Genomic DNA, 17,722 nt, shown 5'->3' with positions numbered 1-17,722 from the left:
ACAAAAGAATATAGCCAGCCCTCTGGATCCATTGTTTCTGCATCAATAGATTCAAACTAATCACAGACAGAAAGAATTGGGGAGGTGGTTCAGGAAATTCACAAAAAGCAAAACTTGAATTTGCTGCAAGATGAAACTATGCTAAATCCATACAAACAAAGAGAAATATAGGCATTTTATGAGGGACTGTAAGCAATCTAGCAATTACTTAAAGAAGCATATGAGAGCCTGTGTATAGGTTTTATTGCAAGTATTACACCATTTTATATAAGGGACTTCAGTTCCTGCAGGTTCTGGTATCCACAGGGGGTTCTGGAAACCAATCTCTTGGCAATCCTGAGGGAAACTGTACTAATTTTTGTTCATGCTGACTTTAAAGTTTTCTCTAAAGAGCAAGTTTTATTTGACTTCATCAAATATTTCTGCAAATGACTTAATAATGACCCAATAACATAATTGGCATGTTTAGGATACTTTACACCTTCTAAAAATTTCCACAAATACTATTTCAATTGGTCTCATTTAGTCAGCACAAAACCCTAAAGAGAAAGCAAAGACAATTATTATCTTTCTGGGTGTGTATGGTGTGTTATTACTATTGTCACTTTCATGGTTCACAGAAGAATCTGAGGTCCAGAGGAGTCTGGTTAGTGACAGATGAGCATTTGTCAGAATCATCACAAAAAGAAAATTGCTAGACAAGCCCTCCAATCTAAAATTACTTACAAGTTGTTACACTTGAAAACTCAAATTCCCATTGGTGCATGGACTCTGAAAGACAGGCTACACCCTGCAGTGCTCAACATCCTGAGACCAGTAGCTTCCCTTTCCTTCACCCATAGTACCTCATTCCCTCCAGGAACACAGAACAACCTCTCTTCCCTCAGCCTCTGTTCCCAAAAAAGGAACAAAAAGTAGCTGCCAATTCTTCCATCCTAAAGAGTCAAAGCTCCTGTATTATGCCCTTCAAGAATAACCAGGCTTCCCAACTTTGTTATAACTCTGCAGGGGTTGTCTTCATTCTGAGCCACATATTTAAGACATCAGTCTTAAATATGAAATTTGAGGGGATGAAGTGGTCTCCAGTGCCTTTGTCTCATCTGCCATGTTTCCCTCTAATGATTAAGGAAAGCCTTTGAGCTTATCTTCAGGGTCACTGGTGGAAAGAGGAGCTGGGACTAACACACCCTGCCATGTATTCCTGAACAAAATATCAAGGATGAGTAATGACAGATGAAACAAATAGAGAAAATCCTTGGAGTTTCTAGGAAATGAGTCACATACGAAAGAAGAATGAAAGAATGGAAGGAAGGAAAAAGGAAGGAAGGAAGGGAGGGAGGAAGGAAGGAAGGAAGGGAGGGAGGGAAACAGATAAGTAAACAAATCTAGGAAGCAGCTATGGTCTGAGAATGATATGCCTAACCCCTTACTTCCTACCTCACATAGACAAGCTTTGTCTGTCACAGCCTGACCTCACATCATACAGGCTCACACCCTGTGGTTCTGAAAAATCCACCCCAAGTCCAGAAGGGAGTATCCTCAGGTTCCATGACCATAACTCTGAGGCCTGAGTGGGCAAAACTGTCATTACCTCGTAATGGGCCACGCGTTGAGATTCGGATATCAGTTGTGCACTGCACACCTTGCAGTAACTGTCTGTAAATAAATCCTGATCGATATCGGAGGACTTCATCAGGCTAAAGGAAATCAACAGAAAAGAAAAGAAAAATGAGTCCACGGCTTTGATGTTCATGCAAGGCATTCAAGAAGTGCAGTATAGGTCTCTCCAAATCTTGAAGTTACCTTATGGACTAACTATAAAAGTATATAGTTCATACTTATTTCATAAATTCCCAGTAGGGTTGTTGGTACCCTTAAAAAAATAAGAATCTAGCTTTAGCATTTCTGTTCAAACAAACCAGACATGTATTTAATTCTTGGTCAAGGATTTATGTGAGAGGGTATATACATGTGAGGCGTATTAAGAAAATATTATGAATCATCCATTATATGCAACAATAGGAAATAGCTCAAAGGAATTTTGTTATATCCACACAGTTAAACAAGATGTGACTCCCAAATCCAAATTCAAGTCAAATCCCTTTTGAGAGAATATTTAATTATATAAAAAATTTATACATGAATGGTATGAATCTACATTGTGTACAACCATAGAAATGAAATGATGTACCCCATTTGTGTACAATGAATCAAAATGCAGTCTGTAAAAAATTTTAAAATAATTTTAAAAAGTTTACCATAAATAACAAAAAAGATTTACAGTAAGTGTGTGGAACATTGTGCTGAATTTATTTTTTAAATGTAGATACATAGAAAACATTCTAAGAAGTTTTAGCAAAATTTTAATATCAGTTATATTTCAGAGATTATAGATAAATATGCTTTTGAAATTGTCAATTTATTTATTTTAAATTTTATTTTTACAAACTGCATTTTGATTCACTGTACACAAATGAGGTACAACTTTTCATTTCTATGGTTGTACACAATGTAGATTCACACCATTTGTGTAATCATAATGCACACTCTGCTTTTTAGTCAAGAAACATACTCTTCATCAAGAGCTTTATAAGCAATATAACATTTAGTTTTGAGTTCAATAACTGCATTTATGAAATTAAAAACTATAGACTAAACTACGACAACCTCATACCTTGTTACATTGGGAGACTGTTTACATGCCAATTTACACACTTAGGGTTGCCGAACACTATCAAAGCCACCTTCACCAGTCCACACCACAACTGAACCCACAAGGGTAAATAGACATATCCTCCAATTACAAACCCTACATCAAAATGTAGTCAAGGATCCCATGCTTGTGAAAGTGATCTGTCAGAATTGTGTCTTATAGCAGCTAAGGGTCATGTTACCACTCAGAAACACACACCAGTGCATCAGAGTGCCCACAAACTCCACTCCATTTCACCTACTGTATGCCAGGTAAAAAGTAAGATCTGTGCCAGACAGCAGTCTGTTTGGAGAAGCAAGAGAACCTTAGATAGCAATAATGTGGTATGCACATTGGCATTCTTATTCCAGTGCCTTTGTTTCACCTGTAAGCTTGTCCAAGATCACATTGATGGCTACTGGATAGGAAGAAATACTGCCTCTTGCATGATTTCGCTTTCCACATATCAACTCCATTCCAGGTCTAATGAAACCAGGTGATGTTGAGTGAGTCACTCAGCTGTTCATGCCTCAATTTTCCCCATAAAATCAAGATGAAATAGTTTACATGCCTCCTCAGAAATTTCAGTGAAGATCAAATAGAGAAATATATAAGAAGGCACTATATAAAGTCTAAAATTCTCTGCATTTGTAAGAAAGTGTTATATTTTTAATGACAATCATATTGCTGGTAAAATATTGACCAAGACCTAAGCAATGCAACCCAATGAAGAACTGTGGTCCATTTAAAGTGATTTTTAAAACCCTCTAAATAGTTAAGCATGTAAGTACAGTATCTGTCTGCAATAAAATCCTGTTTCCTTAACAACTGGAAATTCTCTTTCTTTCTATGGCTTCACTATAATGTTCCATTCAGAGGGCATTTGTTTTTCAAAAATTCAAAAATAGTTTAGATTCTTCTCCTGAAAGATAATAGTAAGTACCTCTGTTTTTTCAGTACTCAGAGCAACCAATAATCATGCCAGATACTTAAAACCACTGAGTCTCACAGCTGATGTGGACATGTTATTTCTGGAAGCATCATTGTTGGCAGATGGCTCAGCTGGCCTGGAGTCCAGCACCTGCCATGCCTTAGGGTCACTACTCCCTCACAAGGCAACCTGTTCCAGAGAGGATGGGAGCTCTAACTGTTAGTTTTTTCTTGGGTTGAATCAAAATCTGTCGCACTGTTGCTTTCATGAATTCTGTCTTAGATTCAGCACACAATGGTTCTATTCTCCCTTTTCATAAGACATCTCTCAAATTTTTGAAGATGACTCTTTCCTATCTATTCCCAAGTCCTGCTCTGCTTCATCATCTTGTTCTCTATTTCACCATGGTCCATCTTCTAAAGCAGTGCCTGGAACAGAATGGGGCACTCCAGAGAGTCTACCTGGGAAGAGGAGCACAGATCCAAATGACCACCCAAACATCAACTGTCATTTGTAATGGTCTTTACTCACATCCCAGAACGAAAATGGAGAAAAGGAGTTTTGATGATGAGAAAATGTAGTACAACATTTGAAATGTCAAATGGGAAAAGAAAACTTAGTAAGGTGTATTTTTAAAACCAAGTTCTATAAGTGGTTGTGTTTAAATATGATCGTGTTCTCTGCTATTTCTAATAAAGAAGAGCAAGAATATAGATTCATGGGTGACCTGGTTAATAGGAATCTCCAAATTCCCTGTACACTCCTTCCTCATTATACAACCAACTGCAGAAATCAAACACTGTGAAAGGATATTCAAGGTATGCGATGGACCGAGTGAGGCCCGTAGGAGTCTGTCTCGGTAAAGCAGCTGTGCTGCAGAAATAGCTTTAAAGGCAGAATATAAAATGTGTATACTAAAAAAAAAAAAAAAAAAAAAAAAAAAAATTCAAAGGCAGAGAAAATATCATGGCTTTTTCCACAGTTTTATATAAGAATATTGATTTGAACAAGTCCATATGTAATAAAAAAAGGCAATAAAGGCCCTTCTGAAACCTGAGACATGAATGAAATACTTTAGTAAGTTGAATTCTAGTGGGAGGCAATTAGTGGACAAGTGTCAGCCTGGCTTGTGCATAAGACCTTCCTCCAGGAAGAGAACTCTCTCCATGTAGGTCGCTTTAGACAACCAGAGTCTGATTTATGACTCAAAGCCTGGAGTTCTCAGGGGGAAAGTTGCCACTAGTTCCCCTCTCCTAGTTTGTTTGGAATGAGATTCTCAACCTCTCTGGTCTTCAGAATAGGAAAAATGGTAAGAAAAATAAAGGCAAAACAGACAGTTTTAGCCTTGTCCATGGTCCTGATGAGTCCTTGCCTCAACCAGCAGCTGGTCAATTCACACTCTTCCATCACAACCAGTGTGTGGTGACATCCACCCTAGGAACATGCTTACTGTACAATACCATAAGATCTTGGGACATGGGCATGGAGACAAGAATAGGAAAAGAAAGGAATCTAATTTCCTGAGTTTGAACTTGATATGCAAAAAAAAAATGCTTTCTTGTTGATGTCAAACCCCAGAACATTTCAAAGTGCATTCAAAGCAACCATGGAGGACTTGAATAATTTCTCTGTCAGTCTTCAGAACTCACAGAGGACAGTGCCACATGTAATTTAGTTAGAAGGTCCAGAGCAGAGTGGAGGTTGTACTAAAGTCAGATTCTCTTTTCCTGTCCCAGGGGTCTATTCTTCAGTAGATCCATTATTGTGGGTAGCAGTGACAGTGTAAAAGTCAAATGTGCACCTAGATATAATAAATGAAGTAAATATAGAGGCTGTTAACTTTTTATTCCATAAGGGTTATTGAGAATCTACAATGTTTGAGGTTCAGGGATAGTAGAAGGCACAGCCAGACTTCTTGAACTAGTAAATGAGAACACACACACACACACACACACACACACACACACCAGTACCTAAGATACAGCATGCAAGTGTTTTAGTCAACTTTTTTTGCAGCTGTGACTAAAGGACCTGACCAGAACAACCATAGAAGAGAAAGAGTTTATTTAAGGGCTCATAGTTTCAGAGATCTCAATCCATGAACAACAGGCTCCATTTCTTGGGGCTTGAGGTGAGGCCGAACATCATGGCAGAAGAGTGTGGAGGAGGGAAGCAGCTCACATTATTATCAGAAGCAGAGAGAGACTCCACCCTCCAGATGCAAATATACACCCCAAAGCCACACCCCCAATGAACCACTTCCTCCAGTCACATCCCACCTGCCTCCAATTACTACTCAGTTAATCCCATCAGGGATCAATTTACTAATAGGTTAAGGCTATAACCAATCATTTCTCCTCTAAACCTTCTTGCATTGTCTCTCTCGTGAGCTTGTGGGGGGTTACCACATTTAAATCATAATAGCGAGTGTGATTTTACAGGTGAAAAGTGCTTGAAAATTGGAGAAGACAGAAGGGATTATCAAGAACTCTTCCTGTACATTGTATAAGAGTTGAAAATTTGAGGATGGGTAGGATTAGCAGGGAGGGGAATGGTTTCAACTCAGAAGCAAGTCTCTTCTATGGTACAGAGAAAAATCTTATTACCAATAGGCATAAGAAGACACACAGGACGGGTAGTGGCAGAGCTAATTTGGGATAAAATACAACATGGGGGGCAGAAAAACATCAGAAAGAAAAAAACTCAAGACCTATATGGAGGAAGGAGAGACTAAGGGAAAAGAGCCAAGTCCTAAATAATTCTCATATGCAACCAATAGCCTTTTTCTGGGTTCTCACAACTGAAGCCTTCCTTTTAGCTCCTCAAGAGAAACCCAGGGCTCCATAGAAAAGACTAGTGTTCTTTATTCCATTCCATTTCTGATGGTGTGAAAATAACTTTTCACCAGAGATCTCAAAACCCATGCAGGGCTCTTCAGAGGACAAAGATGCTAATTCCCATTCAGGTCTGGTTGCTTACCAACTAGATTGTTCAGCAAATCCCATTCCCTCTGAGCTTTGGTTTCCTCACTTGTGAAAGAGGTTAAAAGTTCTCACAAGGTTATTGTGAGGATTAGAAATGATGTACATGAAGCATCAAACAGATGGTGGCACATGGCAGACACTCAAGAAGCCAATATTACCACCATTCCACCATTATTAGTAATATTATTAATTTCATTTTGTCATTCTTATTTTTGGAATGATGCTGTAAATATTTAAGAAGAGAAATAAATAGAACTATATTGGAGGCTAAGAGGGAAGATAACAGAGCCGGTGTACTGAAATCATAGCTTTCATTGCTATTATAGTCTTTTGTATTAACAATATAATCCCCAGAAACGGCCTGTTTCCACTGAAATGCAGCTGGCAATGCCTCCTGCCAGCTGATATGCATGCCTTGTGCCTATGAAGACCCAGCACTTCATAAAATGCCTACAATCTATTTTTGTTTCCAGAAGGTGCTGATAGGAGCAGACAGTTTGATTACAACTTTGTCCCACCCTCTGTCCCTCCCATTAGTGCTCATTGTCCCAAAACCTGCACCCCAAGGATATACAGGAGAAGCACATGTCATCCAAGTCTGGCAGAGGCCCAATCTGAGCACACAGTCACTCACTGTGGCATCTCCAAGGTAGCCACAGCAATCATGCTTCCTGGGTGGCATCTCCACTATCCCATTCTCTAGTAGGGAGAAGCCCCTGCCTTAGGGACCCACTGAGTCAGGCTTTGTCATAGACTGGGGCATTTTTCACTTGAAAGTTCATCCAGGAGCTCTAATAACCTGCCTTCCACCCACTCTCTTGCCTCACTATTCCTTTAAGGACAGTATTTAAAACTCATGTCATCCTCAACCAAGGAATTCCTCCTGCCCTTAGAACAGGGGTTCTGAATTTCCCAATTACCACTCATTGTGACATTGTGAGCTCTTCAGCATCGGGTTTGTGTCTCCTCTAAAGATGGCCTCAGGTGTGCTTTCCTCCTTGCAAAAATTCCTGATCTGCCAGGCATATTTTTCTTAAGTGCTGCCTGAGCTGGGTTTGGCACTCAGGGCCTTATTATATACATCACCTGGTTTAATTCCCTCAAAGAGATTTGTAGAAACACCAACTTCCTTTTATACAAGAGAAAACAAAGGTTTAAAGGCTGAGTTACTTGCCCACAGGTCACAACTTCTATGTGGTGGTCAGTTTTTAAAGCGAGGGCTAAGTCCTATGCACACGAGTTTAACTTCTGCCCTGGTAAGCCTTCCTCAGTGAGGGGCAGGCCATCAGTCTGTTTTCTACTTCCTCAATCTATGGATACTAAAAACTACTAAAATGAAAGTCAAGAGTAGACATCCTACATAGAATATGATGGGGCCATAAAAGCCAGACTGTCCAGGTGAATGAAGCCTTGGAAGCTGCCTCTGACCTCAGTGCCCAGACTACCCTCTCCGTGTGTGCCTGAACCAAGCTGGAATCCACTAACATCTTCCTCAACATTCTGCTTCTGCTTCCATAAAGAGTTTGGACCTCTGCAAGCTGACCACTCTCAGATTAGGACTCACTGCTACCCTTCCATGTGGGCCAACACTTCAAGAAGGCTCTGGATGCCCTACCCAGGCCAGCTGGCTCCTCCTCTCCCACTTGGGACTTTCCACTATATACCACATGCCAAACACCAAACAGCTGTTCTTAACAGCTCTGACCCTCTGCCTCCCAGAACCCTCTTCATTGTTGATGCAAAAAATGGTAAAAATGCCACTAATTTAATGAACCACCTCTGATTATAAATGTGAAATAGATGTGAAGCATTCCACTGCTCTTTAAAATTGCCCATATTTTAAAATTATTAATATCCAAAAAGCTGCTGAAATTATTGACTTATTAATATTAGAGAGGATAAAACTGTTCAGAAAGGGGGTAAACCTGGAAATGAGGGATAGCCCATCTTTAACACTTAACAAATAAGCCTTGGTCTGCCTCTTTGTTTTCCTTTTGAGCTTTTATTCCCTGAACCCTGGAGCATCTTTTGGTGCTTTCATGGTTATGACCTGATTTTTGCTCCTTTCCCCTTTTGGGTTCCTGCCACTGTCTTTCCAAGGCAAGTAAAAACTTCTTCCTTGCTAGAAACAAAAATTCTTCCTTGCTCCCACACAACAAAAAGGGAAAGATCTGGGAGGCAAACAGGTGGCTTCAAAATACATCTCTGCACTGCCCACCTGCAGGCTCCACTGATGCCCAACAACCTGAGTGGAGCCTGAGTGGATGGGCTGGAAACAGGACCTGCTCAGGTTCCATCATAACTCCCTCCAAGTAAAGGTGGGTAAAGCAAGCTGGTTGCCGTGGCAGCAGACCAAGCAAAAAAAAAAAAAAAAAAAAAAAAAAAAAAAAAAAACTAAGAAAAGTACTCCAGAAATGAAAGTGTATTGGTCTTCTTTGAAATCAGGCCAGAGAAAGGGGGCAGCACGCAGTCAATGTTACAAAGCAGCACGTACGAGGATGTCTAGACCCTGGTCTTAGTGCTGTGGACACCAGCACACACACAGGTCAACAGACAGGAGAATCATCCATGCAGTGACTGAAAGCAGGGTGAGGGGCAGATACATGACCAGCTTGAAGACTTTTTTCTGTTTCTAGGGATGGGAGCCTTTTTTTCTGAGCTGGTGCTGCCTGCCCTATTCCTAATGTTGCTCAGATAAAGGAATTTGGCAGTGCAGGCCCCTTACCATTCATCATCCAGATGCAGGTGCAAACTCTGCTTTTGAGCCTGAGCTTTGTTTAAAGGGAGAGAGAGAAAGACACTCCCCACACCACTCCCTTCCCTTGCTTGGCATTGCCAGGAGCTGCAGAGCTGACTCACACCACTTGAATAATTGCCTTTTAATGGCACCATTTTCTTCACTTGTAAAACCAGGCCCTGTGATTCCTGACTCAGAGGCATCTGCCACTGCTGGGCACACACACTTCACCCTCGGCCCTGGGCAGTGGAATCATATCTGTCAGTCTTGCTCACATATGGCACAGGCTGGCCTGGTGGCATCTGGAAAGGAGGGCAGCAAACACAGTGCCAGTTCACAGGAGGACACTCTGGGCCAACCTCTTTGGGCATACATATGTGCCTGGTTCCTTGCCACTTCTCCCCTCTCTGATCTCTTATCCTTTGTCTGAATGGGCAACTTTGAATCACAGATCCCAGATGGCATGAATGGAGTTGGTGCTGACCAGACAAGCCCAAGGCTTCAGATTTTCTATGTAATTCTATATAAATTCCTCTGATATTAAATAGCATTCACCAAATGGTTTTTGCCTAAGAAATTACACATCCTCATTTAGATTCTTTCTTTTGTCATTAAATGGATTTTATCAAGCATTTACTATGTGCCTGGTGCTGATCTGAGTATGAGGTGTGCAACTGTGAACAAACTTACAAGGTCCTGATCTCATAGAGGAGGTTCACATCCTGGGATCCAGCAAACTCCGTTCTACATAAACACAGACAGGTTTTCCCTCTTCACATAAATAATATATTCACACCAGCTGGAACACATGACTTTGGCACTCTCACATGTCATTCATGTCATTCCAGAATCTCTTCTTGCCCCCTAGGTCCTGGCTAAGATTTCAATACTGAATCTTTACCTGACCTAACAAGAAGACTGGGGATGCAAGTCCCAAAGGCAAGCAGGGCTAGCAGAAAATCCAAAGAGGAAAATCTTTCTATCTGAGTTTTCTAAAGGTCTTTTCAGCATCATCTTTGGGGAGATCCTGAGGGGTCTGACGGTAACAAGCCTGTTAGCACCCAGCTGGTGGGTCTAGGCAGGGTGATGGAGTACTGTCGTCAGGGAAAGCACCCTTTGCATTTGTAGGACACTATTGGATAAACTCAAGCACCTTCACCAATCACAGTGGGTTAGAGGCATTAGCTATCTCTTTCTGCAGTTTCAGAGAGGAGCGTGGGTGGGGGGTGGAAATCTTGAATTTTCAATTAGGTTACCACTTGGAGTCAGAGCAAAAACAGAGCCCACAGTACAGGAGGAAAGTCAAAGGCAGAGGAAAAATAAAATAAAAAGATCACTAACCCACAAAGAGAAAGAAGGGAGGGAAGGAGAAAATATGAGGGAGTAAAACATGCTTCTTATGTTTTCTGTCTCTCATTCCATCAAACTAAAAGGGCTGTGCACCCAGGCGGAAAAGCCACTCGCATTTAAAGAATAGGCTCCCACCCTCCCCCACTCAGAAGGAGAACACGAAAGTGGATTCCTCACTTTGCAACACATTAGCCACCTGAATAAAGCAGGTGTATGCTCAAGATGGGTCGAGCTTCCTAACAAGCTGAAAGACCACACAACCTTCTTTTTAACAGTGGATGCAAGCCTTCAAAAATGCAGTTTATAAATAAGTATTCCATTACTGTAACTTGTTTACATGATTTATCTTCACAAGACTGCCCCTACTGAACCAGACAGATTGAGGGCAGATTTAAATGCAGCTATCACATCCAGGATTTGGGTAGGCACAGTTCTACACCTGTGTCCAACTGCAGAGGGAAGCACAGACAAGACAGACCAAGCTGCTGCAGGGAAAACTATTACTTTTATTTGAATCCATACTCTGAGGCTGCTGCATGGACTGTCAGTCAACCAGCAGACATTTCCAGCTCCCTTCTTTATTACCACATACTAATTTGACATGGCTTCTCCAGAGAATCCAAACTGCTGTGTTCTAATTTGTCTCCTGACCTTCCTAAAAATCAGAAAATATGGAGTGGTATCCTGGAGTAGCCAAGGTGCAAGATTCAGGAATTAAAATATTTGCAAGGGTAGGGGAAAGGACTACCTATCCATGAACTGATAAATGACTATTTGTAAATCTTCCCCTTCCCTGTAATCCTTCAACCAGAATTTCCTTTGGTTTGAGATCTTGTGACACTTCCTGCTTGGGGATACAGCAAGAAGTGATGAAAGTAATGAGGGACTTCAGCGACCATGGAATAGTAAGAATGAAAAGGTTATTGTATACATATTCTGCTTATTAATAAGCAATGAGGGAATTAAAATGTCTGGCTATTTAAGTGTTGGGGAAGGTCTGAACACAAAATCTTTTATAAATTTTTGAGAGGACAATAAGTTGAAAGTGAAGCATTATCTTACCAAAATGAACAACCCAGCAACCACACTCCTAGTTGCAGGCATAAAAAAACCCTTGTTCATGCACAACATGAGGCATGTAAAGGAAGATAATAGTAGCATTATTCAAATAGCAAAACCTGCAATCAGCCTGCATGCACAGCTACAGGAGAGTGAATGAATAAATTGAGATATAGTCACAACATGAATGAAGCACAACAACACACCAGAGTGTGACTGATCAGAGTAAACTAATATTCACAAGTAAAGCAAGTGCAAAGAGCATGTTATAAAGTTATAACAATTATAACAATTTTGTTATAAAGTCAAAACAATTAGAATAAAAATGTATACATCTTGGGGAAACAGATAAAATACAATCCTAAAACTGTTTGTCCAACTGTGAGGACAAGATTCAGAGTGATGACTACCTCAGGTGGGGGAGGCAGAAGGATGAGAAAGAACCCCATGTCCAGAAGTAAGTTGAGGCTTATTGTGTTATTCAAGATGGTAAATGATGAGAGATGATTGATTGATTGATGACAGATAGATAGACACTATGGGGCTGAGGAGATAGCTCAGCTGGTAGAGTGCTTACCTCACAAGCACAAGGCCCTGAGTTCGATCCCCAGTACCGCCAAAAAAAAAAAAAAAAAAAAAGATAGACACTATGACAAGTAGTTTGGATACGAGGTGTCCCCCAAAAGCCCATGTATGTAACAATGCAGGAATATTCAGAGGTGAAATGATTGGATTACGATTATTATAACAAATCAGTGGATTAATCTATTTGATGGATTAATTTGAAAAGACTACTGTACTGGGTGGTAACTGTAGGCAGGTATTATGTGGCTGGAGGAAGTTCTCTCAGGTTCTTTGGGGTTTATATTTTGTGCCTAATACATCTCTCTTTTCAACTTCTCTCTCTCTCTCTCTCTCTCTCTCTCTCTCTCTCTCTCTCTCTCTCTCTCTCTCTCTCTCCTTTCCTTCCTGACTGCCACAAGCTGAGCAGCTTTTTCCACCATGCCCTTCTGCCATAATGTTCTGCCTCATCTCAGACTCAGAGCAACGGAGTCATCCAACCATGGACATGAACCTCTGAAACCCTGAGCCCAAAATAAACTTTTCCTCCTCTAGGTTGTTCTTGTCAGGTATTTTGGTCACCGAGATGAAAAACTGACTACCACACCATATTTGTACCAACCATGAGAGATGACTTTCTATAAATGAATCCTTCACCCTCTGTGTCCAAGATTCAGGATATAGGGATTTTTTGGTTTGTTTTCTTTCCTCCAATCACAAAAGATTAGACTGAATTTCTCAATCTCCCTGAAAGTTAGTGTGCCATGTAACTGACTTTTGGCCAATAGATTATATATGAAAGTGATATGCACATTTCAGGCCTAGTCCTTAAAAATTTGCTGTGTGATCTTGCCTCCTCTCTCCCTTCTGCAGGCTGGACTCTACTGCCCTGGTCAACCTTGAAAGGCAAAATGTTGAAGATGTCATAATCTCTGCAAAATCTCAATCCCTGAACATGGAGGTGTCCCATGTCCCCACTCTTGTTGTCCACTGAACTTTATATGACTGAGAAAAAAACTCAATACCAAGCACTCTGATTCTATATTTTATCAAGCATTACCTTAACTAAGTCGCTTTGAATATAAGGAGCTTGATACTGCTGGAAAAAAAATTACACAGAAGTGCACTTTTTACCTAGTTAAACCTCTTATGTGCTTTATGGGGGAGTTGGAAAACATCAGAGACTTTCAAGGGTCTTAAACTCCAGAGATTAGACTCCTACACTTGCCTCTTTAACTTTGTGCTCTGGGAAATGGCACTAAACAGCCCAGACCTCACAGAGATTGCTTATTCATGGCAGAAGCAATCTAGTCTTCATTTGAACACAATATAAGTTATGGGGTCTAAATTGAAATGATTTGTGAAAATAGATGGCAGCATTATTTTAGGACAGACCTGTGTACTGGTGTATTGACTAGGAGTAAGTATCTAGGTACCCATGGCACCTTCCAGGAAGGCTGCTCTCTTTCTGGTTTTGAACAGATTGGTCCTACTCAGCCCCTGGCACCATGGTGTTGGTGTCTTGTGAAATCTGCTTTGCCATCTTGTGAGGGGGCAAATGGAGCAGATGGTCATGACCACCAGGATGCCAGGTAATGAGCAAGTGCCTCACATCAGAGTATCCGGGTCTTGTCACCCAGCCAGAAGTGACAGCTCGGCCGTCTGGCAACAGCCCTGATGTTGGAGAGGAGGCACGCAACTCAACACTCCTGTTCTTAATGTAGTTACACTTTCAGGTTCTTCCCCAAAGTCAATTCTTCTCTGCTTTTCAGCTGAGGTAAGCAGTGGTTGGGAAATGTTTCCAGGAAATGAGATTGTATTAATGTGAATTCATCACCTGGCTAGGCAGGGTTTAGGCTGTGGGAAGAGTGGGTGCATAGATATGGGCTGGCAATGCCCTTCCCTTGCCCCTGCTCACTCTCCCCATCATTCTGCTCCAGTTTACACTGGCCTCCTGACTGACAGGGAATAGCCAGCACCTCCATCCATCCTGCCCAGACTGACCTTCAGTCAAAGATACCAATTCTGCTTTCCTCCTTCCTTTCTGCACTTGCTGGGAGGGAAGGTGGAGCTTCTCTGAGGAAGAAAAGCCCAGTGTCGTGGAAGAACAGCAAGGAAACAGAGAACATGTGGGCTGACAGGGTAAAAAGGAATGAAAGGTGAAGCAGGTCAAAAGGGAATGAGACCCTGGCAAGCTGGAGTGGAACAGAGTGGGGAGAGAATGAGGTCACATCCCACAACAGAGACAGAAATTAAAAACATCACAACACCAGACAGGGCCTTAGGACTTGTCTGGCCTAATCTTTTCACATTCACAAAGTAGACAGAAAAAACACACCCAGAGGATGATGGGACTTATCCACATTCTCCCTTGTAGGTAAAAGGAAAAATGGGAAGACCTAACACTTAAAACAACATTCCTCCCCTACAACTCACTGCCTAGTCCAGAATACATACTGCTTTCCTTTCAGGAATCATTTGGGGCTAAGAAAAACAAAGTCTAACCTTTTAAGCTTTGAGAAAATAAGACTCATGTAACTCTGACCAGTGGAGAACAAAGGTGCAGAGATGCCTAACGAAAACCATCTTCCAGGTCAGACCCAGAGAAACTGCGGCGGGGCTGAGAGCAGGAGGAGCAGGTATCTGGGCTGGGGTGTATGATATTTTGTCTACTAGTAAAGTCCAGACACCTCTGACATGTGAAGATTTCAGGTTGTGAGTAGGAAGTAAGTTTAAGTACTGATTCCATCTAAAACAGCACTAGCAATGAATTCTTATTGTAAGCAGTAATTCCTATTTCTCCCTAACAAAGAATAGGAGGCCATTCTCTCAAGTCAATGAACTGTGACTTGCTTACTGACTGAGTGGCCAGGGTTCACAATAAGATGAAAACTCAGAACATTTTATGGTGGATAGGGAGATACACAGCCCACATGCCCATTCAAGAAATAATTCCTTTCTGGGCATGGTGAGGCAAGCCTATAATCCCAGGAACTTGGAGTCTGAAGCAGGAGGAGTGCAAGTTGAAAGCCAGCCTCAGCAACTTAGCAAGACCCTAAGCAACTTAGAGTAGAGAGACCCTGTCACAAAATTTTTAAAATTTTTAAAAAGTGTTGGGGATGTGGTTCAGTGGAGTAAGAGTCTCTGAATTCAATGGAAGACAGGGAAGGAAGGAAGGAAGGAAGGAAGGAGGAAGGAAGGAAGGAAGGAAGGAAGGAAGGAAGGAAGGAAGGAAGGAAGGAAGGAAGGAAGGGAGGGAGGGAGGGAGGGAGGAACCCCTTGTCCTGGCTGAGGGGACTGCAGTTGACCTTCATCCCTCAGCAGTCAGTCCCTTCAGGAATGGCCTCTGCTGCCCATAGTTGCCTCAGCCACAGCTCCATAGTCACTGGCTAATAATGCAAAGGTGAAAGGTCCAGCCACTGTAGCTCAGTGTGGGCTAATACCAACAGGCCATCTCAGCTCCAGAACTAAATTTAGATTTGATCAAGACTCCTGTACCTGAAACCCAACTTCTCCCTCTGCTTACCCTACCCTCTCCTGCCCTGTTTCTCCCCTCCACAGGCATCACTCCATGAACACTCATCACAATCTACAAAATATATTTGCTAGGAAACCCAAGTGTGGCATGTCATCTTGCCTGCCTTCTCATGGGATGGACCTCACATGGTAATCCCACAGCAGACCCCATCACATTAGAAATTGACAATATGCTAAATCCTTTAGCCAGAGACTAGATCAATTTCCAATGCCCCAGAACTCCTCTAGGAATTCACAAACTTGTTCTTGGAGTAGCATTTATTCAATACTGGGCAAACAATTGTTTTGGATGATGCTGTATCCTGAGATAGGTTCAGCACTATTTAATAACATGAGAGAAAGAGAGAGAGATAGAAAGAAATATGCCAGCACTGAATCCTAATTCCCATTCTTTTGATCTCAGTCCCCAGTGTAGTTACAGTTACTATCATACCATCTGACTCCAACTGATGCTTCTAAGTTCCATAATGTCAAATAAGTCATATTTCAGTAACACTTCCTACCCACTGCTAAAAATAGTGTTTCTTCCCACACAACTATTCCTAATGAGATATTTCAAGCCACCTGGCACCCGGGGGAGTTCCTTGGTTAATTTTCTATGGCACCCCATGAAACAGAAACTGTACATAATAGAACCCCACTGGAAGCTAGTGTCAGGGGGCAAAAAAGAGAGCGAGCTCACAGGTTATCTCGTCCTAAAAGAAGCGGTGTTCTTAGGAGATGTGATTTGACCCACAGTCAGCTCCACCCTAGGGTAAAACTGGGTAAAGTATAATGTATTTTTCCACAAATGCACTAAGAGAGGAGCCGGCCCCACTTGCTGGTGGGCCTTCCCCCAAGACCTTGAAGGCTCTTACAGTTTCTGGTGAGAACCAGTTTGAAACCTTAACAACTGCTAACTCCTCCTGAATGGAAATGCATTGTGCTGGGTCAACCAACTCCAGGCATTCCAGTCTCTGTCCCTGAAGATGTGCCCTTCTCTCTCTCTCCTCCAAGTGTTCTAAAACATGACACTGTGTTTCTGTCTTCATCACTCAGTGTTAGAAAGCCTTTCCCAGGGGGCCTTTCCTCTAATCTCCCCATGGCTGGGTCAGACCCCTTTCTAGGTGCCTAGTTCTCTGCGTACACTTATGTCTAGTGTTAAAATACACTCTTGCAAAGATGTGTTTGGTTTCTTGCTTCACTTATACACTGTGAGCCCCTTAGAGGCAGGAAATATCTCTCCTCTCTGTAATCAGTATCCAGCACCATTCTAAGCACTTTAGCTGGATAATAAATGATAAAAATAAAAATATAATAAAGCCTAATAAAAGAACAAAACTAAAATGCACTTGTGTGGTCAACCATGCATAAATAGGACTTTCTGTTTCTATTCTTTGAGACTTGTCCTGAAAAATGTTAAAAACATCCCAGAGAGCAGTCCTAAAGAGAATAACTCCAAAAACACAAGAGGGCATATCTCTGGGCTGTCTGGGGCAGAGACTTCCCCACGGACAGCCCAGCAGCATTCACCTACTTACACAGACACATGCTAGTGCCCAGGGTCAATGTAAGGGATCTGGTCTCCAGTTAGAAAAAGATGCCTCTGTGACCAGGAGCAGGATTGGGAGGAGAGATCAGCATAAGGTTTTCCCTCCCCTTCCATAAGTGGGGCTTACTGGGTCTTAGCTGAAACTGGATGTGACACTAAGAGAAAGAAGCAAATAGGTTCTCTGATGGTTAGCAGGGGCAGCAACATCCGGGGCACTGCATGAGCTCACCAACTCTCCCTCTTCCCACCAAGAGTACCTCTGCTCTGAGATACACTTCTCCATGGCCTTAGTTTAGCTATGCCCACTATTCAGACTGTACCTGTGGTTCTAAGAAGATCT

At 41.8% G+C, this 17,722-nt stretch overlaps 1 protein-coding gene across 1 annotated transcript in view; it reads right to left on the bottom strand.

Annotated features, from left to right (window-relative positions):
• Positions 1-17,722, bottom strand: part of Zmat4 (zinc finger matrin-type 4) — a 359,370-nt gene that overhangs the window by 285,936 nt on the left and 55,712 nt on the right. Inside the window, exon 2 of the mRNA XM_047551305.1 lies at positions 1,592-1,697. Within this exon, the coding sequence (XP_047407261.1) occupies positions 1,592-1,693 (102 nt within the window). The 5' untranslated portion in view covers positions 1,694-1,697. The remainder of the gene's footprint in view (positions 1-1,591; positions 1,698-17,722) is intronic.

Source organism: Sciurus carolinensis, chromosome 4 (assembly GCF_902686445.1).
Source record: "Sciurus carolinensis chromosome 4, mSciCar1.2, whole genome shotgun sequence".
Taxonomy (NCBI): Eukaryota; Metazoa; Chordata; class Mammalia; order Rodentia; family Sciuridae; genus Sciurus; species Sciurus carolinensis.
The sequence above is the reverse complement of the archived record's forward strand: the minus strand, read 5'-3'. Positions and strand labels throughout refer to the sequence as shown.